The sequence below is a fragment of the Balaenoptera physalus genome (assembly GCF_965194825.1).
Source record: "Balaenoptera physalus genome assembly, chromosome: 9".
NCBI lineage: Eukaryota > Metazoa > Chordata > Mammalia > Artiodactyla > Balaenopteridae > Balaenoptera > Balaenoptera physalus.
The window spans coordinates 10,411,422-10,438,703 of record NC_138888.1 but is presented as its reverse complement, the minus strand read 5'-3'; the positions used below and the strand labels follow the sequence as shown (position 1 = coordinate 10,438,703).

At 37.9% G+C, this 27,282-nt stretch overlaps 1 protein-coding gene across 8 annotated transcripts in view; it reads left to right on the top strand.

Moving 5' to 3' along the window:
• ARID1B (AT-rich interaction domain 1B) overlaps nucleotides 1-27,282 on the top strand; it is a 405,685-nt gene that overhangs the window by 135,111 nt on the left and 243,292 nt on the right. For all 8 annotated transcript variants that reach the window (XM_082475518.1, XM_082475513.1, XM_082475516.1 and 5 more), the window contains exon 4: nucleotides 16,303-16,413. In XM_082475518.1, coding sequence (XP_082331644.1) covers nucleotides 16,303-16,413 — 111 coding nt within the window. The remainder of the gene's footprint in view (nucleotides 1-16,302; nucleotides 16,414-27,282) is intronic.

Below are 27,282 nucleotides of genomic sequence, written 5' to 3'. Positions count from 1 at the left end.
GAGCACGGGCTCTAGGCACGCAGGCTTCAGTAGCTGTGGCACGCGGGCTCAGTAGTTGTGGCTCATGATCTCTAGAACACAGGCTCAGTAGTTGTGGCGCATGGGCTTAGTTGCTCCGCAGCATGTGGGATCTTCCCGGACCAGGACTCAAACCCGTGTCTCCTGCATTGGCAGGCGGAGTCTTAACCACTGCACCACCAGGGAAGTCCCTATAATGAAACTTTTCTACTGCCTCCTTTATTCTTTTGAAATAAATTCATAGATAATATGTTACCTACACAAAATTCATAGATACTGTATGTTACTACACAAAATTTTAAACAATTCTTAATAATGCACTAACTGTACATGGAAAAGTGAAAGGAAAGTGGTATATAATAAAATATTGTATATTTAACTAAATAAATGCTCAGGCATGACTCCATTGAAGGCTTGTGAAATGAATGCTTGTGTGTATGTGTGGGATCAGTGTGGGCCTGACAGCTACACAGTGAGGCTGAGGCAGGAGTGTGGTATCAGCCTCTCAGATGTCTTAGGCAGGGTTGTCAGTGCAGATGTCATCTTTTAAGATTATGAGCAGCTCTTGGTCAGAGTCCGACCAAAACAAAATACAATCTTCCCTCAGTATACATGGTAGTTTTATTCCTAGAAAATTCAGTATATTAATAAAGTTGTTTTAACAATACTTTGTTCTTACATGCAGAATGGAGTTGGGTTCTAGGCTTAGACAAATAGTTAGCTTTTTGTTTGTTTTTAAATCTAAATGAATGCTGGGACTTGTGAAATGAATGTGCGATGTGGTATGATGATCTGTTGGATCAATCTCTTATACATCATAGGACAATCTAGCATTCCTACCTTACACCCTTAAATTTCATTGCATTTCCTTATCCTTGTGACAACTAACTGCCCCCTTGAAATCTTATCAATATGAATAACTTAGGCTTCCTTATTTTTTCTGAAATAAAATTCATACATAATGAGTTACCTATATACAAAGTTTCAAACATCAGTATAATGCCATAAATGTAATGGAAAGGACAGAAAGTTTATAATAAAATATTGCTCAGATGTGTCTACATTAGAAGACTTGTGAAATAGTCAGAGGCTTGCATCTGTGTGTGTAATAACAATGAACTCCACTGGTACAGATGAGAGTGATAGAGTTATATTGTATGAACAGCTCAAAATTGTGAACAGCGTTTGAATCCATGCGATTTATTACCATATAACAGCAATTATATACAATGAAAATATTGAACATTTTAAATAACATGCTCACAGAATTGTTTAACAGAAAAAGTAAGGTACCCCAAAGTGTGGAGATATCCTAAGTTTGTAAATAAAGTGTACACACACACACACACACACACACACACACAGTAAAAATCAGTAAATAACAATAGGCCTGGTTTATTCTTCCTATTGTAAACCAAGAGATTAACTAATACAACAGGGAAATGAACTGTCCAGTCACCAAACATTTTATTTACTCAACATGCTGACATTTCCTTCTTTTAAAAGGTGTTAATTTTAAAATTCTTTTAAAATTAATTCTTGTTTAAAAAAAAGAAAGCTATTTGAAGAGGTTGCTTCCATTTGGAAGCATTTTTGTATCCTAGCTTACTTGCTCAAACTCCTTCACCTGAGATTGAATAATTCGGTACAGTAGAGAAAACCTCCCTTAATGCTGTAAGTTTTCATTGTTTTATTTTTTGTTTTAAAGTTTCCATTTTGTCATTCTTGGGTCACAAAGTATTATCATATGAAGGTTTGTTTCCTGGTTCACTGTAATGAGAGCAAACTCTCGTTACCTTCCTCTCCTCCTTGTACCTATAGACTTGTCTTCTTTTTCCTTTTACCTCTCAACTCCTGTCCTACTTCAGTTCCACTCTCATGAGATGCTGGAGAAGAGATCATGTTTCTCTTGTGGCACACGTTTCTCCCAGACCTTCTACCCACTGCTCCTAACGGAAGCAGCTGCTAGGTGTCAAGGGCAGTGTTCCAAGAATCGAGTAACCTGAAGGGAGTTGCCTGGTATGGAAACCAGACTGTCTGTCAATACCCTTTCCTTTGACATTGGTCTTGTGCTGATTCAGCTTCCCTTCCAGGACTGTGACAGTTGGCCGCCTTGCAGAACACTCTGTTTTCATGGCTTTAAACGACACTGTTGTTTCCATAGCTAGAAAAAAATCTTTCTTTCCTTAGAGAAAATTTGTAGGAGGTAACTCCATTCAAGTAAGTCTCAGTTTAAAGAGGATACATCAGGATCTTAAAACAGCAACAGCAACAACAAAACTCTAGTTTAAAGCAGTGAGAGAATTTCAAACTTTGCCTTTTTAGGTATAGTTTTTTTCCAGCCGATAGAATTATCTTAGATTCTTGAGAGAAATATTGGGTATTATGAATGTATACTTCTCAAGGTACAACTTTTATCTTTTTAATATTTTTTTTAACCTCAGGCTTATTGGAAAAAGTTGCAGAAGACAGGAAAAGCAAAACATAAACTACTTATTGAATCCCTTTGTGCTTGGGAATGTTCTATATGCTGGGAATCCAGTGATTAATAAGACATTGTGTCTGAAGTGAGGGAATTCCCAGTTGAATAGAAGGGTCAACATGGGCAGATGACAGTACAGTAGGAGAGTTGTGTTTTCGAGCTATGACTAGATACTAGTAAAAGTGTCCCAGAGGAGGTCTTGAAGAATGAGTAAGAGTTTGCTGGTGAGAGAAAAAAATGATCTTGGGGGAGGACTAACTCTTTGTTAGTGAGAACAGAGGTAATGCCCAGCCTGGAATGATACTGAACTAGACTCTAAGTTTGGTTCAATAGTCAAGGTCATTTAGAAGGAACATATTAATTATGCTAGGAACTGGTGAATTTCATTGCTTTTCCTCAATGATTAAGAATGAAGTAAAAGGTTATTTTTCAATAATTTTTTAAAGCAGAAAATAGTTCTAGCTCAGCAGTTCACTTGTAACAGTGGATCGCTCAATAGTTAAGCCAACTGGAAGTCTAAGTCTGTTTACATGTGCGTTGGTAGAAACAAGTGTTTAAATTATATTTTCTAAAATACCACTTTATTTGGACATCTTTGTGGACAGAATTTTTCAAAAGGAGATGCAGTAAACAAAGTATTTGGAAAATGGGCATCATTTTGAAAGGAAGGTGATAGCATTGGAAATAAGGGTAAAATACTTCAGAATTAATAACTTGCCACTGAAGTCTCTGAAGGAGTTCAGATGTTACATTAAGTGTATTGACGGTGGTACATTGTGGCACAGACATTTCTTTATTGTTATTGTTAATTATTTATTCTAATCTTTGTTTCTTATTATTTATATAACAGAATGTTAATTTATAAGCCACTCGTATTCTGCAGCTTTTGGAGGAAATTCGGCATAGAAGGCCTGTGTTAAGTTACTGAAGTGCTCATATCATTTGCTTTATAAGATTCTGTTGTCAGAGCAGACAAGGACATTTATAGTTTGCTGCCATTAATTGCCCAGCATTTAGATATTAACACAGGAGTCTGTTAATTAACTTGATAATAAAAACTTTTGGAATGTCAGTTGATAAAAGGTATTATTTGTTTTAAAGGAGATTGCTAGTGAAGCCTGAGGTTTCCTTTGCATTTGTCTCTCTTTCCTTCTTGCTGACCAGGCTTGCAGTTGTCTTAGGCTTTGAACCAGGGCTGGGGATTTCCTTTTATGTTTAAAGAGCTTGTGAGCATCTGAGGAGAAAACATTTAAGTTGCTTTCAGGTCTGAGCAAGGCCCACTCCTAGACTGATTTCTGCTTGTTCGCTTGGGTAACCAACCACGTAACTGCTTCTAGACTTGGGTTGGAGACGCTCCTGGGAGCTCACGTGGTGCTCAGGGCCTGCTTGGCAAGGCTCTTGGCTGGGGGGGGGAGGGTAGGGGTCAGAGGTTAGGAGGACAGGAATGAGAAAGTGGCAGCTTTTCCTCTCCTACTTTTTTCTCCCTTGGGAGACAGAGCAGTATATTAAAAATGCAGCACTAATTTTGAATATACTATAGATGTTAATTTGCTGCCGTAAAAGTTTCAGTTCATGTAGAATGGTCAGTCCCGTGTGTATATTTGTGTGTGTGTTTTGTTTTCGTTCTTGTTATTCCTGAAAGCTTCTGAAATAAGCAAATAGAAAAAACTACCGGAGAATGAAGAAAAACTTTTTGATAATGTTAAAATTTGATATGAATGTTTTGTTTTTAATTGCTATAAAAATCAGGGTGGTCCTATGCAACTATGCCTGCCTGGGTCTTTGCTTTTATTTTATTAAAAGTGGAGAAAAGGAGGGGAAAAGTCTTACATCTTGCACAGATTGTTTTCCAGTAATAAAGCATTTTTGGCTCTCTGATGGAAAACTTTCAATAGTTATTCTTTTTATGTTTTGGCTTGTAACTGGGACTCTTAACTGCATTGGATTATAATTTGATAATGCTGTTCATATTCATGTTCAGAATATTTTTAAAATTATTTTTTTCCTTTCAAGTCCCAGAATTAAAGGGAAACGAAGCCAGGAAGTGAGGAATTATATAGCAATAACAAGATTTCCAATACTTAATTTACTTTTGGAAAGGTGACGGAAGCTTCCTCCTGAGAAGAGGGAAGCCCCAGACAGGCCTGCGGTGTGCGTGCAGCCTGGCTCCGGGTTAGGCTGTGCTCCAGCCTGTCTCGCAGGCTGCTCGTCAGAGTATCAGGCTTCCTTAGAAACGTGCAGAAGATCACATCAGCTGGCTGCGACTGTCTGCTGTGGTGACAGAAGAGGAACACCTTACACTGTTTAAGATAACGTTTTATGAAAAGCTGAAGAAAAATCTCCAACACAAGAGCAGGATTTAGTCTAAAAATCATTTAAGCTCCACACCATTCCCTGTTTCTAACGTAGCTGTAATAGTGGGTGAGCTTTTTTAAGTTCTTTTCCTCACTTTTTTCTTTCCCCTCTCCCCCATCTCCATCTCCGTCTCCAGTAGAGATGGAGCCATGGGATTGAACTGGATGCCCGGACACTTGGGTACACTCGGGACTAGTTCTCTAGCTCTTTATCCTAGTTGCCCAGACTCAGCGAGCAGGTGGAGGAGGAAACCTCTCCTCTGTAGAGGGGGATATTGTGAGGAACTGGCACTCACACCTGATGTGGTTCTCTTCGTACCCCTTCAACTTTATCTCTTCTCTGACGCCCCATTGGGATTGAGGGATGAAGTTGAGGATAGAATAGGTTATGCAGTTAGAAGCATCATCGAGGCTCTTTATATTTATTCATACAATTCTTTTTTTTTGATATTTAAATTCTGACACTAGGGAGATTGAGGAATTTTTATTTTTCCTGGACTGTTTTTTGCTACTCTCAGCTGTCTTCCTTTGTCTTTAAATGCTCATTTCAATTTGTTGAAGTATAGAAAATAAAGTAAAACATAACTTACATATATAACATTAAAATTCTTCCTTCATCGATTTCTTTGATTTTTAAAAATTCTTAGAGTAACAAGCTCTATGTATATGTATTCCAGAAGATGATTATCTGCAGATGTTTGAAACATAGGGTTACTTTTAGAATTGCATTGCTAGTGTGGGCAGTGACCACCTTTTTTCCTGGAAGGATAGCAGAACCAGCTCCAGTTCACTCACTGATTTTCCTTAGAGTGCTAGACTTTGGGGAGAGGAGTGGATGCACGTCTCTTTGCATTGGCCTTGGGAGGTGAAGGAAAGATAGAGATCGAAGTAGGGTAAGGCGAAGCCATTGGATAAGTGTACAGCTGTGGTTTCCTAAAAAGAAAAAAAAGGAATTGCATCAGAATCACCTGGAGTGTTTGCTCAAGTAAGTTCTCTTACTCCAAAACTGTTTGGGGGGTGGGTGGGGAGTACCTGGGGATCTGCATTTAACTCCAACCGGCAATTCTGATGCCTTCCAAAGGTTGAGAGGCACTGGAGAGCAGAAATACTAACCAGTGCCTTCCAGTCTTGTACTCTAGCATGGCGGGTGGATGTCACCTCATATATTATGTTATATGACCCTCAGAGGTCATACAGCAAGTTATGCCTCAATGTGGTGGGGCTTGGTTTTGATCCCAACTCTGTTTTATTTTATTTTATTTATGTTTTATTGAAGTATAGTTGAATTACAGTGTGTTAATTACTGCTGTACAGCAAAGTGACTCAGTTATACAAATATATACATTCTTTTTCATATTCTTTTCCATTATGGCTTATCGCAGGATGTTGAATATAGTTCCCTTGGGTTTACTGTCTTCTTTATTGTTGTTTACAGTAGAGATGCATTTTGTTTCAGAGATAGGCTGATACTCAGGCCTTAAGGCCACTGATACGGGCCTTTGCAATTGTTAACCCAGGGGTTTTCCAGTTTTAGTGAGCACTAGAATCTCCTGGAAGGCCTGTTAAAACACACATTGTTGAACTGTACACCCAGAGTTTCTGACTCTGTAGTTTGGACTTTGGGCGAGTTTCTCAACCTCTGTGCCTCAGTTTCTTCATCTGAAAATAGTATTTATTTCATGGAGTTGATGTCGAGACCATAAGCGTTTATTCAGTGAGTAAAGTACTCTCAAGAGTGCCTGGTGAAGAGTAAATGTTACATAATTGTTAGCTGCTGCTGTCAGCAACATCGTGGTCACAGGATGAAGTCCCAGTGGTTCAGTGAAAATTTTTATTCTTATTCTTAAATGTGGTTTTAGATAATGTAAGTAACAATAGCTGACATTTATTGAACATTTAAATGTGTCAAGCACAGTGCTCATTGCTTAGTCCCTCCTTTAATCATTAATATAACTTTTGGAGATAAGTCCCTGTATCTTGTTTTTATGGATGAGGAAATTCTTTAAGTGATAAGTTACAGAGCTGGGTTTTCTTTTTGCTCTGTGTATTATTATTATTATTATTATTATTATTATTATTATTATTACATACACTATTTTTCCCTATAAAAAGCACAGCTGAACATTTACTGTGGCTCATTTGCTTTGTGAGTTTAATAAAATTAATCTATTAAAAATCTTAATTACTTTAGTCCTTAGCTCTTGAGTATCTTCATATTTCTCTTTAGTATTTTAGGAGAAGTGAAATTTAGGTAACCATGTAGCTTCCCTTGTCACTCTGGACCCCTTGTTAGTTTAGGAAGAAGTTCTTGCAAAAACCAAAGTAAAATAAAGGATTTTCTAAAGTCTTGAATGCTGGAGTAGTGGCCTCCAGGGTCCTAACTTGATTAACGTAGGAGAGGCAGCTGCTATTGCTGGTGGGCCTCTCTCTAATCTCCAGTCCTCTCATGGTTTCTCTTCACTGCAGGCGTAAGGGCAGCTGCAGCCTCAGGTATACTGTGTCATAGTGACATTCTTGTTGATGGCAGGCTACAGTGGTAGCGAGGGGTCTATTATCAATATTAATGAGACTCATCAGAAAGAAAATAACAAAGTAGTTTGGATAAGCCTGTTCTTTTACTAGAATGTTTTTTTTTTAAATGGAAATAATTATTCCTTTCAGTTAATAGAAAATAAACAATATTCTGAATCTAGCCTTTGGACTCATCAGTATATCTAGTGTATTACAGATAATAAGGCTTTACTATAAGTTTAGAGTCTGCCTATGGAATCAGTAGCAGTAAAAAAAACCATATGAGCTTTGGTCCTGTGATTTTTTAATCTAATATAAAAAATTTTTGGAGCAAGGGTGAAGGAAGATGCAGGGGAAAGTACTGATAGAATTAAAGTGACTTACCATTATCCTGAAAGATAGCAATCGTGATATATAAAAAACCCCATTCAGCCCCTATTCTTGAAGGACCATGTGCCTAAGCTACAGAGGCACCGGGAGGGAGGGAGGCGCTGCACCCTGAGCCTTCCCAGCACCGCTCAATCTGATATAGTTTCCAGAGTAGGAAACGACTCAGGAAAATTTGTTCAGGGTTGCACAGCTAGTGAATAGCCCAGAAGTTGGAATTTGAGCTTGGGTTGGTTTGACTCAAGTGTTTGTGGTCTCTGGCGAGATCTGTGGCTGGAAAAGGCATCTTGGAGTCAGTGAAATTGGACACTGGGCCTTTAAGAGGCTGAGCCAAAGTAAGTGTAAGAGTGTCAGATTTAGGCAAGGAGGGCATCTTGATCAGGAGATGAGGTCCAGAAAGGGTCAGAGTCAATATAAGGAGGTTTTACCTGGGGATCTAGGGGAAAATGAAACTGGGAAGGTTAATTTGGTTAAGATTATGTAGGGATTTTTTTTATTGCTTTTAAGGATTTATTTTTATTTATTAATTTTTTAAAAATTTATTTATTTTATTTATTTTTGGCTGCGTTGGGTCTTCATTGCTGCACGCGGGCTTTCTCTAGTTGCGGCGAGCGGGGGGGCTCTTCGTTGCAGTGCGTGGTCTTTTCATTGCGGTGGCTTCTCTTGTTGTGGAGCACGGGCTCTAGGCGTGCGGGCTTCAGGAGTTGTGGTACACGGTCTCAGGAGTTGTGGCTCGTGAGCTCCAGAGCACAGGCTCAGTAGTTGTGGAGCACGGGCTTAGTTGCTGCGCAGCATGTGGGATCTTCCCATACCAGGGCTTGAACCTGTGTCCCCTGCATTGGCAGGCGGATTCTTAACCACTGCGCCACCAGCGAAGTCCGATTTTTTTTTTTTAAAGACAGTTAAGTGTTAGGATTAAATAGTACAGCAAACAAAGATAAAATGGGGAGAGGTTAAGAAACTGTGAAAGAGTAAATGGTCAATGCATAGTGGGCTTTCTTGGGAGATTGAGGATTGAAGGCAAGGGACCAATTCAGAAGTTTTGTGGTCTTGCAGGTGTAAGCCGGAGTCAGTACCACAGCCTCAGTCCCAGTTCTGGATTCCTGAATTCGTCTTTCATACCATTAACTCCATTTTACTTTAAATGGACATTTTCAAACAGTGAACAGAAGTAGACAAAAATATAACGAGCCCCACACACCCATCCCTCAGCCTTCAACGATTATATGGCCAGTGTTGTTGTGTGTACACTTGCTCTTCCTTCACTCCCCCAATCCCCGCCCTCAATATTATTTTGAAGTAAATCCCAGATATTGTATCATTTAATCTGTCAATATTTCAGTATATAGCTCTAAAAAATAAAGGTCTTAAAAAGAGAAACACAAACATAATACAGTTATCACATTTAAAGAATATTTTTTCATACCAATTATCCAGTGTTCAAATTTCCAGTAGTTTCATAAATGGATTACATGTTTCTGTTTAATTTACATTGTGGGGTAGTTTGAGTCAAGATCCAAATAAAATCCACTCTCATAATTGGTTGATACCTTTTCATCTCTATGGTTTTCCTCTTTCTTCATCTCTCCCTCTCTTCCTCTCTCCTTTCCTTTTTGCTGTTACAACTTATTTGTTGAAGAAACTAGGTCATTTTTCTAGTAGAGGTTCCCACAGTTTGAGATTTGCTGATTGATTTGCTATGGTTTAATGTATTCCTCAGCCCTTTTTAATTTCCTATAAATTGGTAGTTAGATATACAGGCTTTATCAAACTCGTTATCAGATTTTTTTTTTTTCTGCAAGAATATCTCATTGCTGTTTTGATCATTAGGAGGTAAAGGATGTCTTGATTTTTCTTGTTTTTGATGGCACCACTGATGCCCACAATAGTCTTTTCCCTCCCTCTCAATTTTTGTTTGTTTTTTTTACTACATTCTTTTATAGTCATCTTTTTGCCTTAAGACTGCCAGTAACAAACAGCAAAATGTGTTTTGTAGCATATTGCTACCAGGCAGTGTAGCTGTTAACATGATAAATATTCTTGGACATGAGCCCAAGTTTTGTTCAGTTTTATGTTTGTCCTCATACATTTATTTTGTATTGCTGTGTCTAATTCTAAGTGTAAGCTCTTGGAAGGCATTCAGTCAGTAATTCACCAGGCTTTTGAGTACCTGTCGGTGCTCAGCGCTGCGCACCCAAGAGGAAGTAAGAGTCCAGTTCAGGAGATACACAAACAAATAGTTTAAGAATTTATAATGCTGTATTTTAAGAATACATCTGAAGTTGACGTGAGGTAGTTGTTTGGGGGAATGGAGGAGCTAATTTCTAGCAGGATCTTGAAGACAGCGATGCTTCGCAGACACAGAAGGAAGGGCATCCACCTGGACTGAGAGCTGCAGGTGCAGACAGGTAGGTGGCCCTGTGGAAGCCTGTGAGCAGTCAAGTGCGTGAAGCTGAGGACTTGCGGTGGGCCCGGGGGAAGGCCAAGATGAAGCTGGGGAGGCAGCTGGAGGTTGTTTGATGAGCTTTTCTGTGCCAGAGCAAGGACTGTGGACCTCATTCGGTAGGCACCGCGGAAGAGGCCTTTCCAGGCAGTAGCACACCATGGCCATTTGTATTTTAGCAAGTCTGCTCTGGTGGCGTGGCGGGCAAGAGGCTGTAGTGTAAAGGAGCTGACAGCTGGAGGGAAGATGAAGGGGATGGACTTGACAGTGATTTTAGGTTTGCTCATGCGTCAGATCTATATGGATGGTGAAAGAGGTAGGGGGTGTGGAATGGCTCTGAGAAGTCCATGTGGCTGGTGATGCCCTTGACCAGGTGGCCCTTGAAGGAAGGGGATCAGATTTGAGGAGGACAGTCAAGAGAGTCGTTTCTTGACATACAAGGGACTCCTTGAGTACCAGGGACTCCTTCATAATGCAGTTAAAATGTACGGGACTTGAAGTAGAGAGATTCGGGAATCATCACCATCCAGGAGTCGCGTGGAGTCCTTGGAGGGAAAGAGAGGAACCAGCAGAGGATCGTTAAGCGAACATAATGTGAGGAGGCAAGATGTTATCTTGTTTCCCATCAGCCTGTGGACCTTAAACGACTACTTGATGATGACGAGTAGTAGGTAGAGTGGCCTTGTATTCAGATTTGTGGGAGTTCGACGTTTTAATACTTTTTAATTCATAATATTATAATTGAATGTTTTGGAAGTATCCCACATACAAAATACTTAAGATTCATAATTTTTGAAAAGGGAATTTAGGAGAATAGGTGGAAGCTAGCCTACTTTTAACTTTTAAAAAGTTAAAATTACATCAAATCCTTATGATAGTGCTTGAAGCTTCCAGTTGTCTGTAGAGTACAGTTAAGGTGGAAATGAAGATTTGTCCATCACGTTGAGATGCTAGCAATGTGCTCAGACACTAGCTGTGCAAATTGCTTAAGATTTTGTTTCCTCATGGTAAAGAACAAGATGCTAGACAATAGGGACCATCTCCTGGGGTTATTGGAAAGGTAGAGTGTGCACAGCACCTGTCACGGAGCCCTGCCTGCAGTGTCGGCTGTCCTAGTTAGTACTGTTTCCATTAGGGCGTTCCTGAGGAGGCAGGCGGGTGATTGGTCCATTCTCGAAGTGGATACTTTATAGGTTTATATTGTTTTCTTTTTGGAAAGGATATTTTAAATTTATGTATCTACAAACTAAAATAGGTCAGTAGCACGGGAAGTTTCTCGGGCAGAGTGATGAGTTCACGTGACTGGCAGCGCTGTGTGGCCAGCAGGCATTTTCTCTGTGGAGTTGATCGCACTCTCCTCTCCACTACAGTGTCTTACGTGCCAGGACCCTATCTGTTTCCCGTTAGTATTTGGGATTGATGATAGGAGTTTCCAAAGCAGGAGGAGAAAAGGAGCGAGAAATTATTCTGACCTAGATATTGTGAGATGTTATGAGGCTACTCAAATCCTTGTCACCCCACTTTAGATTATTGCAGTAGTAATAAGTACCATCATCCTTCTCTTTCTAGTACATCTGTACTTCATGTGATTATTGGAAAAACCTTTCTTAAATAACGTGAGAATCATCACATTCTAGATCTGGAAGCCACAGTGGCTCCCTGTTGCCTTTGTTTCACATCTGAAGCTCTCTCTGCAGGACTCTAAAGACAGCCAGTGTTTGCTAGCTTCTTGGCTTATCCTGCCCAGCCTCTTAGTACCACAGCTGTTTGTCTGTCTAAATTGTTTTTTTCTGTTACAATCTACCCGTCCTCCCACCTCTCCCCTGGTCTGAGTTGGCTGCTTTTTTGCTGTGGGTGGGCAAACCCTGACGCGAAGGTAAACATCTTGAGCCAGGTGATGGAGTGCGAGTGTTAATTGACACTTCTTTGGCTGAGAGCACTTTGCCAGCCTCCATCAAAATTGTAAATGTACCAACCCTTTGGCAGAAGTTCCCCTCGTGGAGAGTTACGCTACAGAAATATTTCAGCTGAAGATGTATGCACAAGGATGTTTATTATAGTGCTGTATGAAGTAGGGAAAGACTGGGAACAACCTAAATGTCCATCAATAGGGGACTGGTTAAATAAGTCCCAGAACTGACTAATACAATACTGCATAGCAAAAAAAAAAGAGAATAAGGTAGATGTTTAGGTGCAGATATAGAAGGAGATATATAATGTATTGTTAAGGGACCACAAAATAGACTGTGTACAGCAAATACGCTCCAGTTGTTTTTAAAGGAAAAAGGATTTGAATTCACATTTATACTTGGTTGTGCATTGAATGATTGTGGAAAGATAAATAACCTGTTAGCAGTAAGCTTTGTGGAGGGGATCCTGGCAAGGAGGAGACAGTCTTTCTTCTCATTGTTTATCTCTTTGTATCTTTTGAACTCATACCATGGGAATATTTTTCCTTTTCAAATTTTTTATGTGTCCTTGACGTTACTTACTTACTTACTTATTTATTTTAGCTGCATTGGGTCTTTGTTGCTGCGCGTGGGCTTTCTCTAGTTGAGGCGAGAGGGGGCTACTCTTCGTTGCGGTGCGTGGGCTAGTTTTGATCTTATCCTTCCTCACAATAGCACAGTATAACTAGTGTTTCCTTCCTGGTCGTCCTTCACACTGTAAGATGTTAAGCACCCAGTGAAGGGACTGGTCCATACAAGGTATTCAATAAATGTTTAGACATTTTAAAAAATAAATTTAGTTATTTATATTTATTTTTGGCTGCATTTTGGGTCTTCATTGCTGCACGCAGGCTTTCTCTAGTTGCGGCGAGCGGGGGCTACTCTTCGTTGCGGTGCGCAGGCTTCTCATTGCGGTGGTTTCTCTTGTTGCGGAGCATGGGCTCTAGGCACGTGGGCTTCAGTAGTTGTGGCACACGGGCTCAGTAGTTGTGGCTCGTGGGCTCAGTAGTTGTGGCTTGCAGGCTCTAGAGCGCAGGCTCAGTAGATGTGGCACGCGGGCTTAGTTGCTCCGCGGCATGTGCGATCTTCCCGGACCAGGGATCAAACCTGTGTGCCCTGCATTGGCAGGCGGATTCTTAACCACTGTGCCACCAGGGAAGTCCCTAGACATTTGTTAAAAGTAACATCTAAGTGAAAACTTCTGAAACAAATGTGTACATGCCCCTATCTCAAGCTCTTTTCACACTTTTTTTGTTTTGTGAGTCAGCCTCCGTTTTACCTTTGATCTATAACCTAAAGATGGTTAAAACCAGAATCAGTCAGTGGTGAAAAGCTTGTGAGTGAGATGAAGAAAAATAATACTGATAAAGGACTCTGAAAGGATAAACCACACTTCCCTTGTGTGGCTCCTTTGCGTTGTAGCATTATCACAGTGTGATGCTCTCTTAAATAGTCACAGCTGTGTATTTGTCACAGTGACAATCTGTGCGTGTGAACTAGTGTGCAAGCTAGTGTGCAGTGGTTTAAACTTTTGAATATCAGAGACTGCAGTGATGTGTTAAACATGAAGGCTGTGCTTAGTTGTTGTTTATAAAATATGGTGCTGAACGAATTTCTTATTTTCTAATACAGACATTGCCCTCTTGTTGTCTGTTAAATTACTTATTCCTACTTACTTTTCCTGAGATGAAAATAAGTACCTACCAGAAAATAAACATAGCTCTGAAGGGGAAAAAGCTCAGGTTTGTTATGATATATAACTTTTATATCTTTATTAAAGCTGCCAAATGTAGACTTTATAGTCCCAGTGTAAGTTATATATAGATGATGGTTGTTTTAGGTTAAAACTTGGTACCTTTTCTGGATGTTCTCTCAGTTAAATTAATCCTTATGTTCAAACATAAATTGAAGCAGAACAAGTTCCATTTTCAGTGATTCTCACTAAATTTTGTTTTGGTTTTATTTCCAGCTGTATTTAATAACTGAAAGCCTCTTGTGGTTAAGAATAGTGTTTGAGATTTTGGTGGAATCTAATTATTTAAAAATTTTAAGCCTTAAAAAATGAAATGTAAAGTCATAGTAAAATTTCCTGATGGCTTTCATAGTCTGTTAGTTCAGTGTTGCTTATCGTAGAGGGGACAGTATCCACATTAAAATGTGTATTTACTGTAGTTGTAACGGTCTTTTTCAGCTCGTTTAAAAATCAGTTCATGTAGCTACAAAGAGAAAACCAAAGGAAATTTAACAGGCTTATAAGCATAGGGCATGTGAGCCTCTTCCTGTTTCTTAACAGTTTACTAAAACAAGTGTCTAAGCACCGCCCGTAAACCTTGTGTGCACATGTGTGTGTTTGAGGCACAGGTGGGGATCTGCTCCTTTGTTTGCCCATTGCGAGGCTGTTCTGCTCCTTCGTGGGGGGGGGGGTTTTGTAACAGGGTGAAGGTCCCTGAATGGAGGCCTTGTTCCTGGCTTGATTTTGAAGTCCTCGCTGTTAATCTAAAGGAACCTGCAGGACATGCAGCTGGAAGTCTGTGTGACAAGTGAAAGTCTGGGATCCAGAGCAAGTAGTGTGTGTGTGTGTGTGTGTGTGTGTGTGTGTGTGTGTGTGAGAGAGAGAGAGAGAGAGAGAGAGATTTTGCCCCCCCCCCAGTCTAATTGTCACCCTCTGCCAGCAGCCAGACTGAGGAGCTACCCTTTTAAATATCCCTGGGCTGCCTGTGCTCGGAGACCTCACCTAAATGTTATCAGATAAAAACCTGGACAGCTGGGTGTAATTCTCTCACTAAAGTATAGTGCTGACTGGGCATTCTGCACTGCTGTTAGAGCTTAGATACCTCGATTGGCTGTTTGGGGGGTTCATGTAAAAGGAAGAAGAGTTGCTTGGGAAACGCTGGACTGTTGGCATGCTGTTTGCTTCGGAGCCTGTTTAAAGGCAGGTCGCACCAACGCTTGGCTAGTTAAGTCTAGTTTGTACAGCTTGTGTACTTTCAGTACCAGCTATTGGTCCAGAGTTGCTTGGCTTAAGAAGCTGTGTCATTTTAAGTGTATACTGTATGAGAAAGGGGTGGGGCAGCAGAAGCTTTTTATAGGGTTTCAACTCATTAAGTTTTAAAGTAATATTTTGAGAATTTAACGGGGGAAGTAGAACTTGTATATTATATTTCTTTAATTCTAACACATATTTAAACTGACAGGGAAGAAGGAGAGAATTTTATTTTTAAGTGATATTTTCCATTCTTTTTTTTTTCTTCCCGATCAGAAACTGGTTCTTCAACTTTCAGTGCCAATTAAGACATGCTATAATAAGCATTTTACACTCTGTCCTGCTGTTTGACTTCGGGTGTAAATGGGGGTAGAATGTTTAGTAACTGAGCATACATAGTTAAACAGCTAGAGATCGGACATACAGTAAGTTTGTTGCGGTATTTGGTTTATATTTCAGCATAATATTGAAACCATGCAGAATTCCTCCTGGACAAGTGTTCAACAGGAGGCCAGAAAGGCCATGTTACTGATAAGTTTCTCTACTTCAGTAGGTTTTTTTTAAGTGTGTTTTGTTCCCCACTGCTGTTTTATTCTTTATTGTGGTTCTTTGGTAACTGTGCCACGTGAACATGAAATTCTATACGTGAGTGTTTATTGGTTTTGTAGAAACCCCAGGATACTGTCAGCTTAATAACTGTGTTGTTTTGTGGGTTGCTGAGAGGGCATATTAAAAGTCAGTTGATAATAAAGTTTTCATTAATTATTTTAACATTTTCAAGGTAATATTAAAGATGGTTCAACCAAAATCAGAATTAAACAATAACATGAGCTTTTGGTTTGCTCTGGTTTAAGAGAGTTTGGTTATAGCTGGCTTTCTTTCCCTTCTTTTACTTGACTGTCACCTTCCTGCAGAACTCAAATATGGTCTTTAGGTTGTATGGTTGCATAATAAATTTAATTGTTAATTATATGTATTTTTGCTCTTGATGATTCACTACCTTTTTGTATTTTATTTTTGCTTTTGAGAAAGTGTTACAGAAATGATAATTATAACATAGATGTCTGCTTAAATGTAAGATGAGTTGATACTTTGTGATAAGCCTTTGCTTCATCTTGATTACCAAAGAAGCTTATAACTCATTGAAATACTTCTTTATATTTGTGTTTGTTTAGGATATGTCTCAGGAAGGCTATGGAACTAGGTCTCAACCTCCTCTGGCTCCTGGAAAACCTAACCATGAAGACTTGAACTTAATACAACAAGAAAGACCATCAAGTTTACCAGTAAGACTGTTAATGTACTGTTTGGAAATTCAATGAGTTACAGATTTCTAAAAAGAGCGTTTGTTTTTGTTTATTCTACTTTATATTGAGACTTGGGGGAGAAGCTTATGGATTTCAGATATATTTGTGATTTATTAATTTTTATTTTACAGTTTCCTTCTCAAAGGAGCTGTGTAGTCCTGAATAAGTCTATTTCATTTGTAGGTGTCTCCGAGTCCAGTGTTGTAGGTATCTCTAAGTCCAATTGGAAGCTTTTATTTGGCTGATAGGTTTTGTGGCAGAAAGGTGTTTCTGTTGTACAGTTGTGCTTTGCATAGCCTGTTGCTTTCTGGTAGTGATTCAGAACAGAGGTATCTATATAGGAGTTACATGTAAAGGAAATTCCCATTTGGCAAAGAATGAGATAAAGCATCCAGTGGTAGTTTGAATTTCTTCTGGGACTTCATGTAACGAGAAGTCACCCAATCTTTTTTCACCCAAAAGAAAGTATTTTAGTTTAAAATCGGAAAATACAGCTTATAAGTATTTCCATTAGCAAATTATTGGGTATATATTGACTAGAGTAGTAACTAAATTATAGGTTACATGTTAATGCCCTTAAATAGTTCATCTGTGCTTAATCTTCTTTTTTTTTATCCCCCCATGGGCAACCTCATTTAAATGAGATATTCCTTATAAATTCAAAGAATATATTTGTGCAAACAAATTTTTATATATATTTTCTTGTTAAAATATTTTGATTTGAAGACATTGTTATTGCTTAATCTCTATTAAGAAGTCGTATTTAAGACAGGAACTCAGACTAGCCATGATTTTAATTTGAATCTCAAACATGTTTACATTAAGTAAGATTTATTATGTTACTTCTAAACATCTGAGAACCGGCATTTGTAAAGAATGTTATACATGACATTTGGCACATACCATACCCATTTTTAAGTTATATGTAGCTGTAGCGTAGAAGGTAAGTGATGGCTACAGGATGTGTAATATCTCTGAATCTGATGCACATGTATTTGAAACCCTAATTTTTACAGCTTTTATTTCTATGGTGGGAAGTGGGTAAAATTTACTGTGGTCATTTTTTAGTCACATTGGAATATTTATTATCTAGTTATTTGGTTTTTGAAGGAATGAAAAAGGTAATGGACTCTGTGTTCTAAGCTGTAAGCATTTTTCTTCAGCAGATAATTCACAGCTTGGTGAGCATGGTGTGTGTGTGTGTGTGTGTGTGTGTGTGCACGCGCGCGCGCACCTGCATCTGCAAATGCACGTGAATGCTGTTGATAAATGGAACATTTGCTGAACATTTGGAAATTGACTTGTGGTTTTAGGAAATTTAAATTGACTCATGGGAAGGTGGGCAGTGGTTGACAGTGAATTCTACTTTTTTACCACAGGATTTTTAGTGTTTTAGATAAGCCCAACTTTTTAGGTTTGTCATTGGCTGGTGATGTGTACTGTTTTACAGGTTGGAGAATTTGTTATAGATTGATACCTATTTTCTACATAGCTATAAGAATAGTTTGCAGCGTACTGCTTTCTTCATATCCATTTGAACTTCTGTGTCACCTACTAGGCTGTGCTTCTTTTCATTGCTCTGCTTTGGAATCAATGGTTGACGTTCAGCTAACTGTACAGCATAATTGTGGGGGAATGAAGTGTGGTAGTCCCAGAAAACTGAAGAGTTCTGCTTTGGGATGGTGCAAAGTTGATTACTGGAAAAGGAGCTCAGAGTATTTTAGGAAGTGAACCAATATATTCTTCAACAGTTTAAGTCTTTTGGATTGTTCTATTTGTATACATATAATGGCTAACTTTCTTCTTTAATGTTTATCTTACTTCCTTCCCTAGGGGATTTAAGGTTGCTCATAATATAAATTTTCTTACGAAGCTATTAAAAAAAGAAACGCCCTAATTGGTGGTTTCTTTTTGTTTTTGTAACTCACAGATAAATAGCATGCTGATTTTAATTTGAATTTCAAACATGTTTACATTAAGTAAGATTTATTATGTTACTTCTAAACATTTGAGAACCGGCATTTGTAAAGAATGTTATACATGACATTTGGCGCATACCATACCCATATACTCAATAACATTTCAATAATCTTTTTTTAGAGAGGAAGGTTTCCAGGTTTTATGCTGAGTACGTAGAAGCATCAGTTACTGAATAAAGGACAAATTGTAGATTGGTTGGTTGTACCTACCTAAACCTCCTGCCCCCAATCTGTTAAGATGAAAATTGGCCTTGTTTAAATAAATTTTAGTGCTCCACTTTTCTTTCAACAGGTTTTGTTTGTGTAGAAAGTTTTTCTGTATAGAGTTTACAAATATATTTTTATTTATATAGACACTGCATCAATATGTTATATAAAACAAAGGTAATTACAGTTTTGGGGAGAGATTTGTTGGTATTCTGTATGGCTCTAATATTTATTTTTACTCTAACTTGGATAAATTGATTCTATAAGTACCATGAAACTGTATTTGTTATCACATCTGAATTTATTAGGTCTTTCGTAGATTTCTGCTGTGTTTTTTCCTTTTCAAGTGTTAGTGATACAAATTTTGTCTTTTTACTTAAGGTTAAAGGCAATCCATCATATTTGTAATCTCTTGTTTTGTAATTTTGAACCATGGAAATTGTAGGTCTTATCTGTACGTTTAAAAATATGTGGTAAAAATGATTCTAATGTATAATCAAGTCTTTATCCATTATGTATGTGACTATAAGAAGGAAACTTCTTAAGTGGTTGTTTCTTAATTTTTTGCTTAAGTTGAGTTAGATTGATAGAGTTTGTAACGTTTTTCTGCATGTGGGGGATTTTCTGTAGTGTACTTTTGTTATACAGTTAACTTTCCATTACAAGAAATCAAGACATTTTCTTATGCTAGATCTAGAATTTGATTCTCTCAGCAAGTTGTCCTCTCACCATTGTTTAAATTGGTATTTGTCTATATTTGCATTTCATTAAGTTCTTGGTGATCTTCAGTAGCTAATGCAGTTGTGTTTTCCATCTGACCGAGCTCTTCAGGTCATCCACATAAAGCCAATGACTGATAACTTAATATTTGTCGTCTTGTTGTCTTGGTGCCATGACCAGTAATATTTACTTTTCATTTAATGCACTCAGACCTAAGCTCAGAACAAATCTTCCTTAATAATGTCTACTGCTTTCTATACCTCTTAATCATATAGCCTTCTCCCTGTTGAGGTTCATTAGCTTACATATCCTTGGTGTTACCATTACTAACAAATCTTAGCATATAGCATGTGATATAAAAATTAGCTTGAAGAACTGACTCTGTCTCCTTGGAATATTATCACTTAAAATTTGAGCACATTCTATAGTTTTTTTCTATCTCTAATATTGATATGAAGTGAAGCCATCATTAAGTAAAATATACAGTGGAAGGTCTAAACAAATGCTATAGCTTATCAACTCCTTTATTTTATAAACATTGAGTATATCTCAGTTTACACTCTAACCCCCAAAATATGATTTAATACATTTTTTGTTGAGTCTTTTTTAACTTTTTCATCTCTTATGGCATTTACTAGTCATCCTTTTATTGCAGTTACTTTTATAGTTGTCTTGCCTCTCCCTCTCACCCTCAACAGACTAGGATCTTTTCACAGTATTTATTATGTTTTATTCAGTAAGTATTTTCCTAATAGAATTTATGTAAGAATTTTTAAGTACATTCTTCCCCTAATTGCAGAATTTTCTTTTAATTGCTTACAGGATCTTTTCCAAGGTATTGAATGGACATCAGGAGAGCCTATGTTCTCCATGTGCTACTGATACTAAAGGATCATATGAATGTGGTATCTATATTGGCAGGGTAGTTTTATTCTTAAAACTATTTTCTTTTATTATAAAATGACATTTGAGTTTTACTTTGGTAACCTTAAGCTTCAAGAGAAGAAAAAGTGGGCACTTTTGTATAATCAATCTAAAAGTAGTGTGAAACATTCTTTTCTTAGTAATGTATATTTTTTAAGAAAAACATTTATTTAGGCTGCGCTGGGTCTTAGTTGTGGCACGCAGGATCTTCACTGTGGCATGCAGGATCTTTTAGTTGCGGCATGCGTGCTCATAGTTGTGGCACGCGTGCAGGATCTAGTTTCGCAACCAGGGGTCGAGCCTGGGCCCCCTGTATTGGGAGCACAGAGTCTTATGCGCTGGACCACCATAATGTATATTTTTAATTGTAAAAGTAAATAAATTGACAAACAGTAGTCATGATTTCAGTGAATACAGTAAATACATGTTTATACATATTATAAACATGTATAAAAAAGTAAACAAAGAACGTTTTTGAATTTTTATTTTCCTTGTTCTAAGCAAATAGTGCTTTCTCCTCCAGGGATCTGAAGAGTTGCTGATACTCCTCAGTTTAGAAATAACTTATTTGTTTTTTTCTTCAGAGAGACCTGCCACCGGTTTGTATTTCAGATAGCAGGTCCATTATTCTGTTTACCTAAGATACAGAGTATGATCAGTCATATTCTAAAGGCCTTTGCGAAGGCCCATCAGGTCATTAAAAACCTCTTTCTGACCCTTTCTTTCTTAAATAGGAAACATTTAAAGAGGTTGACATGAAAAGGGTTTGATCTGTCCAAGTTTAGTAAAAACCCTAAATGTCCCGTGGAATAGTGTTTATGGCACTTTTGTTGAGTTTGCAATTAGAAGGAAGTATTGAGGTTTAGATAAAACATATTCTTTTTCCCCTTTGTGAAAGGAAGGAGGTAGTATATGCTGGTTGTTCTTTGAAATAGAGGGTGTTAAACAGGATATTGGAAGCCTGAAAGAGAATGGTTGAGAAACTGTTATTACCAAGAATATTCTTTGGGGGTTAGGTATTAGCAACAGAGCATGCAATGATTTCCCTTTACTGAAAAAGAATACTTCTGTGTGTGTGTTTGTTTTATTAATCTTTAATGACACATGTTGGGTCAGGGGTAAATGGTCATGTACTTTGGAAGCATGTATGAAAAATGATATGTTAATAGGGACATTTTAAGTGTGTGGATTTGATAATATAGTTCCTATGAACAGTTAGAAACTATTGGAAAAGCTAAGTGGAGCAGTTTTTAACTGGGTTTTGCATTTACCAAGTTCTCAAGCCATCTAAGAATACAAATTGTTAAGATGATCTTAACCTGTTAGTTGTCAGGTTTTTGCAAAAGTTAAAATCTACCAGGTAAGAATTAGATGTTTGGCTGCTGAATGAACTTTTTCCAAACTTTTTTTTATTTGTATCTTGAGCTTGAATTAAGTGGTTGTCATTAAAAGGTTAAGAGTGTAACTGTCTTCTGTTGATTGATCGTTCTCAAATCATCCTGAACATTTACAAAATTCTAAGTTAATAAAAGAGAAATTTAATCTGTTGTCCCCTTCTCTCAGTGTTCAAGCGGTGATAATCCCCGTGTGCAGCTGAAGACATCAGCTGTCTGTTATCAGTGTTTCCTAAATGTTATTAGGGTATGTTGAGTCTTGAAGTCATGGAAGTCTTAAAAAGTGGGCACCCGGTGAATGGAGCAGGAGGTTCTCTGAAGGATGTGCCTTGTCAGCGAGAGCATCTGCAGACACAGTTAACCATTTGCATAATTTTGAAACTGAAGGTACAGACACACTTTGATATCTTGGAGAAGTGTTAAATGGAGCGTACAACATTCCGTTTCTTACCTAGGATTTACCGTAATTTGCAAATGTAATTTTAGTCTCTGGTCTATTCTATATGGAGACGACAGTTCTTTTTGGATTCAGTTTGAGAGAAATATGAAAAGACCTTACTTGAAAGTCCTAATTTAGGAAAAGTGATAGTGACTCTGGCAGATGTTTATTTTCCAAGATGGATTATTTCTTTAAGATGTGATATTCTGTAATTTTATCCCCCAGAGTATTTTTGTGATATTTTGAAAATAGAGGAAATACTTGAACCTTGAGCAAGGTAAGAAGTCGTAGGAAGTGGGAAGGTATGTTTCTCCCTCTTTCAAAACAATCTTCCACTTAAATGTTTGTTCTGTAAATGAATGTTCAATAAAACCTTACCAGTTCGGATTTCTTCCAGGTTACAGCAGGCTAAATATATGGAAAGCTTGAATAAATTAATATTTAAAAAGAACTATAGTTTGTTTTTAAATAACTCGAATGTTTGTGTGCAAAGTGTTTCTAAATTGAGATCTTTCAGTCCTTTTGAAATAAATGGATAATTCTAAATTCATTATAGCTGAGATATTTGCTTAGTGGTGATGCATTATTTTCAAAAATTCATTTAATTTTTAAAAACACATTTTAACTAAGCATACCTCCTGCAGACCTTTTTACATAATATTCTGAAGCTTTCCATTTAAAATATGGGGGAAATGAATTTTAACCCATTTTATGGGACTGTCAATTCCAAAAAAAAATAATGAAGGAGTACTATAAAAAATAGACACTAGATAAAATTGGAGATGAAGAGAGGCTGAAACATAACTGATTTTCAGGATATTGGTTTTGATAATAGAAGGATAACTATGATCTATAGTTGATAAATGAGGCTCATTAAGTAAGCGATGACAAATGCAGATATTCCTGGCTAATAGGAAAGTCAGCATACAAATTTTGCTGTAACAAACGGGAGACTGGAAGGTTTTGACCAGCCTTTCGGCTCTTCAGATGACCTGTGTGAGGCCACGGAGCCTCCTCTGTGGCCTCCCAGGCTGGGGTGCACGTAACTCTCAGGTCTGAATGCAAATAGCCGCAGAACCATGCCTGGACATAAGCCTCTTTTACCAGAGGGGCCGTCTCTGAGCACAAGGGGGTGCGCAGCAGTGCTGGGCTTTAGTACAAACCACAAAGAGCAGTGTGTGTGAGGGATTCTCACACGTGGGCATGGGGGCTCCAGTAGGACAGTTATCAGCGGCATAGCTCCTTCGAGTTTTAATTTTAATTTTAATTTTTTATGCTAGAACGAAAAAACGAGTGATGTTCAAGAGGTGCCTTTTCATATTTTAACCTGCCGTTTCTATTTCTACAAATGGCAGTTCTTGGCATGTTGAGCCAGAAAGCCTCCTCCTTTTCTTCCTAGTGCTTGTCCTATTCACTGGTATCTAGAAGGGGTAGCGAGCTTCCTCCCGATTATCCAGGCATAGCCATTGTAAGACGTTGAGTTGAATGCATTTTACTTTGCATTAGCCAAGTTAGCTGGGAAGTAAATTTTAGTTTGCAGATTTCCACTTTGTATGTAACTGAAGGCACACATCTGTAGTATGTTGCAAGAGATATATAACCAACAGGAGCTCATGGTAGCATTTGTAGACTGGTTAATTTCTTTTATTTTTCTTTTGAACTGGAAGGAACTATTTTGAATATTAACTGTCAGTTTAGGAGAGGAAATAAATACATGTAGAGAAGGTTCTTACCTGAGGGCAAAAATTTCTATTTTTCCTTCACAATGTAAAATTTTAGAGGTGTCTCTCTCTTTCTCATCTTTTTTCTTTGCCTTTGCTAAATTGTAAAATAACTGAATGGTCTTGTTTTCCTTTGTTTGGGTCAAGAAATTTTAGCTGAAAATTGTTACTGTGTGAAAGAAGATTATTGACTCAACAAGCCTTCAATTTTCCGTGAATAACACTCCCACCCCCTAGCTTCAGGAACATGCCGTGCATGCATTCTATTTTAAAATACAGACTGTAATTTAAAACAGGCAGTTTGATGCCCCACTGAACTTTGTTTAAGCCTGGAATAAAAGAGGGGAAAAAAGCTTTAAGCCACAAAAAAGTGACTAAGCTTTCTCAACCACTTTTCTTCATAATGCATTCTATTAAAAAAAAAAGTTTCCAGGTACTATTGTTGTCTCTTCCCATACGACCTGCATTTTATCCAATGTTAGATTGTGGTGTGTGCGTTTTTTCCCTTTATTTCATTACCGGGCTGTCATTGACTTTTTAAAGCGTTCAGAGTGGTGTTCGTTTGCAGTGGGACCTGCGTGCTGTGTGCCTCTGTGCATGTTGTCCACATTCAGCGTGTGTGAGAACATTAATTCTAAAATTAAACCCATAGTTTTTAGTATTCACTTATTGATAGCTAATTTTCTAGAGTTCTCTTGTTTTAAATAGTACCTGATTATTAGACTGGACTTATATAAGTAGTTAACTATAACATTTTTTACTATCAGATCATTATAAAAATGATTCATTAGAAGCATTTTATATCACTTGCCTTTTTCTCCCCCTTCTCACAGAAATGAAAGTGAACAGCTTATAATGACTTGTATGGAAGGAATGATGACTTTGTTTTGATAAAATGATATATATTGACCTGGAGACCTGTTGTAATGATGATGGTGTATGGCAGGCAGGACTAAGTCTCAGCCAAGGTTCTGGTCTTGAGCAATTCATGTCACTTCTCAGGACGTGTGTGTCCTTGTCTGAAAAATGAATGTTAGAGCATGTTCCGACTCCTAGATTTTACATTAAAGGCTTTCTTTGTTAGTGTGTAAGAAAAGCACTGATAAAATGAACTCTTTGCTTTCAGGAAGAGGTTGAATGAGAGAAGTGCAGCCATCTTGAAATCTTCAGTAACGGCTTGTGTATGCCTTTGGTGGCCCCTCTCCCATATTCTTAGGAGCCATTTGCTTTTGAACATATTTAAGGATGTGGGGTTGCCTAATTGAGTGCCTAGCCTTATTCTTTAGGTCATGCGGGAGCCGTGGGCCTTCTTGTGGACTCCGTCTCTAACATCTCAGGGATTGCAGAGGTTCCCCTCTCTCCCCATGTGATCAGTTTGGGAGTCTGATGTATATGAGTCAGGGAAGTCTGGGGAGAAGAAAAGTCCATGTGAGAACTTGAAAAGTACATATTCCAGGTATCTTTATGACCTCCTGCTAAAGTGGGGGGTAGAAAAGACAAACAAATAAGGAAGCTGCAGGACAATGAAATCTTGTCTTTGTAATGCACAGTCTAATGCCTTTTCCTACTGGACCAGTGGGAACCCAGCAGGGACAGTTTTCTGAACCAAGATGATCAGGTGTGAGTGGATTTTAATTTCATGCTGGTGGAAGGAAGGCCCTGATGGTCTATACCTGAGGTCTCTATTTACTTCTGACACTCCAGGTTTACATTTGTATATTGTAAAGTAATTGAGTAATAATTCTTTGCTTTTTAAACTGAAATTTACCACCAGTGGAAATATTAGCAACCCAGGGACATAAAAACCACCATTTCTTTTTAATGAACCCAAACCAGTTTTAATGCCCCCTGCATTTCTGCAGTTTGTTTCTGTGTGCCTTTTGTTTTAAGTCTTTGGAGCTCGCTGTCTTGATTTTGGGTAGAATGCTATGTGACAAGTCTTACTTTTACTTGTTATTTTACTTCTCTTACTATCAAAGCACAAAATGGTGTTCATTGAGGCGGTGGCATAGACTATACCTGATCCACAGGTAAATGTCTTCTCTCAAAGTAGGCCAGAATGAGTGAACCTGGAGGCCACTGAGTGACAGGACAGTACAGCAGTATCCTGCCCCCATCGGAAACCTGCCCTGATACCGATACTCTTTCTTCTTTTTCAGAGTTTTCTAATGTAAGTAGGGATCTTCATTAGTCTTTATTTTCCCCATGGGTTTGGGTGGTTGAGTGCAGTGAGCCACTTAGAACCTTCTGACACTAAAAATATGTGGTTGGTCTTTTGTAAGTATCTGTATCTGGAGAAAATTTGGCTTCAAAATAATAATATATTTATTATATATATAATAATTTATTTGGTACCATTATAAAATGTCTTGTTTTATATAAATAAAATTTTCAGTTAATTGATACTAGAAACTGCTAGTAAAAGAGGAATAAATATGCCCAGAGTACGATTTTTAGTGAATATCCTAGGTAAAGTACATGAACTTTAAAGACAGGACTTCCTGACATCTGTTTTGCCTGCTCAAAGCCACATCCCACCCCATTCTTCTATTTTTGAACGTCTGGGACTTTTAGGTTACCAGGACAAGTGAATTGTACCATGCCTTTTAGTTCTGAAAAGCTTTCATTTTTCAAAATGCCTTTATTACTGCTGGAGACAGGGAGACAAGTTTAGAGCTATTGTATTATCTCAATAATGAGGTTGAGTCAGATTATTAAAAAGTGATAGCAGTGAGAACACAGAGGGAGGAAGTTGTGGAAATAAAGGGAGGGATGAATGGTAGACGCTTTTAAGTTTTTAAACTAAATGACCAGGAGGTATGGTGGTGTTGGTGACAAACACAGGGAAATGGTGGTGGGGAGTTGTTTTGGGGAGAAAAGAATACCCAGAGATTTTATGAGATTAAAAGGCAAGTCCTGAATAACTGTGCTGGAATTCTAAAACTCCTAAAAGGAAGCAATTCATCTTTGCTACCAAAGGCTTATTTTTTGTATAGTTCTTTACATGAGTTAAAATATTGTCATAAGTAGGAATTGATGTTAAAAGAATGATTGCATTGGCTATAACTTTACATTTCATTTAAATTCTTGGAGATGATTTGAAGAATATCATAGCAGAGTTTGTATAAACAACTCAGCAGATCATTCCCGAGAGTTTCTAACTCTAATTGGAATAAGACAAGAGTACAGTCTCAAGAAATAGAAGAAACTTTATTGTTATTTTTTTCAATTGACATTCGTGGCTGGTCTCATTTTCTTTGCTTTTAAGGTAGTGCAGTAAGTTTATATCCTAAAATGTTCCTTTCCTTGGGTAGGGACGGGTTACTTTATATTGTGTTGTTTGGTTTACTTTTGAATGATTTAGACTTTGTTCTTGTTGTACCAATTCGTTTTGGAGGAACATTCCTTAGTTATCTCATAATTTCTTCTTTTCTGAAACTTATTTTGAGTATATGGGTTTGTGA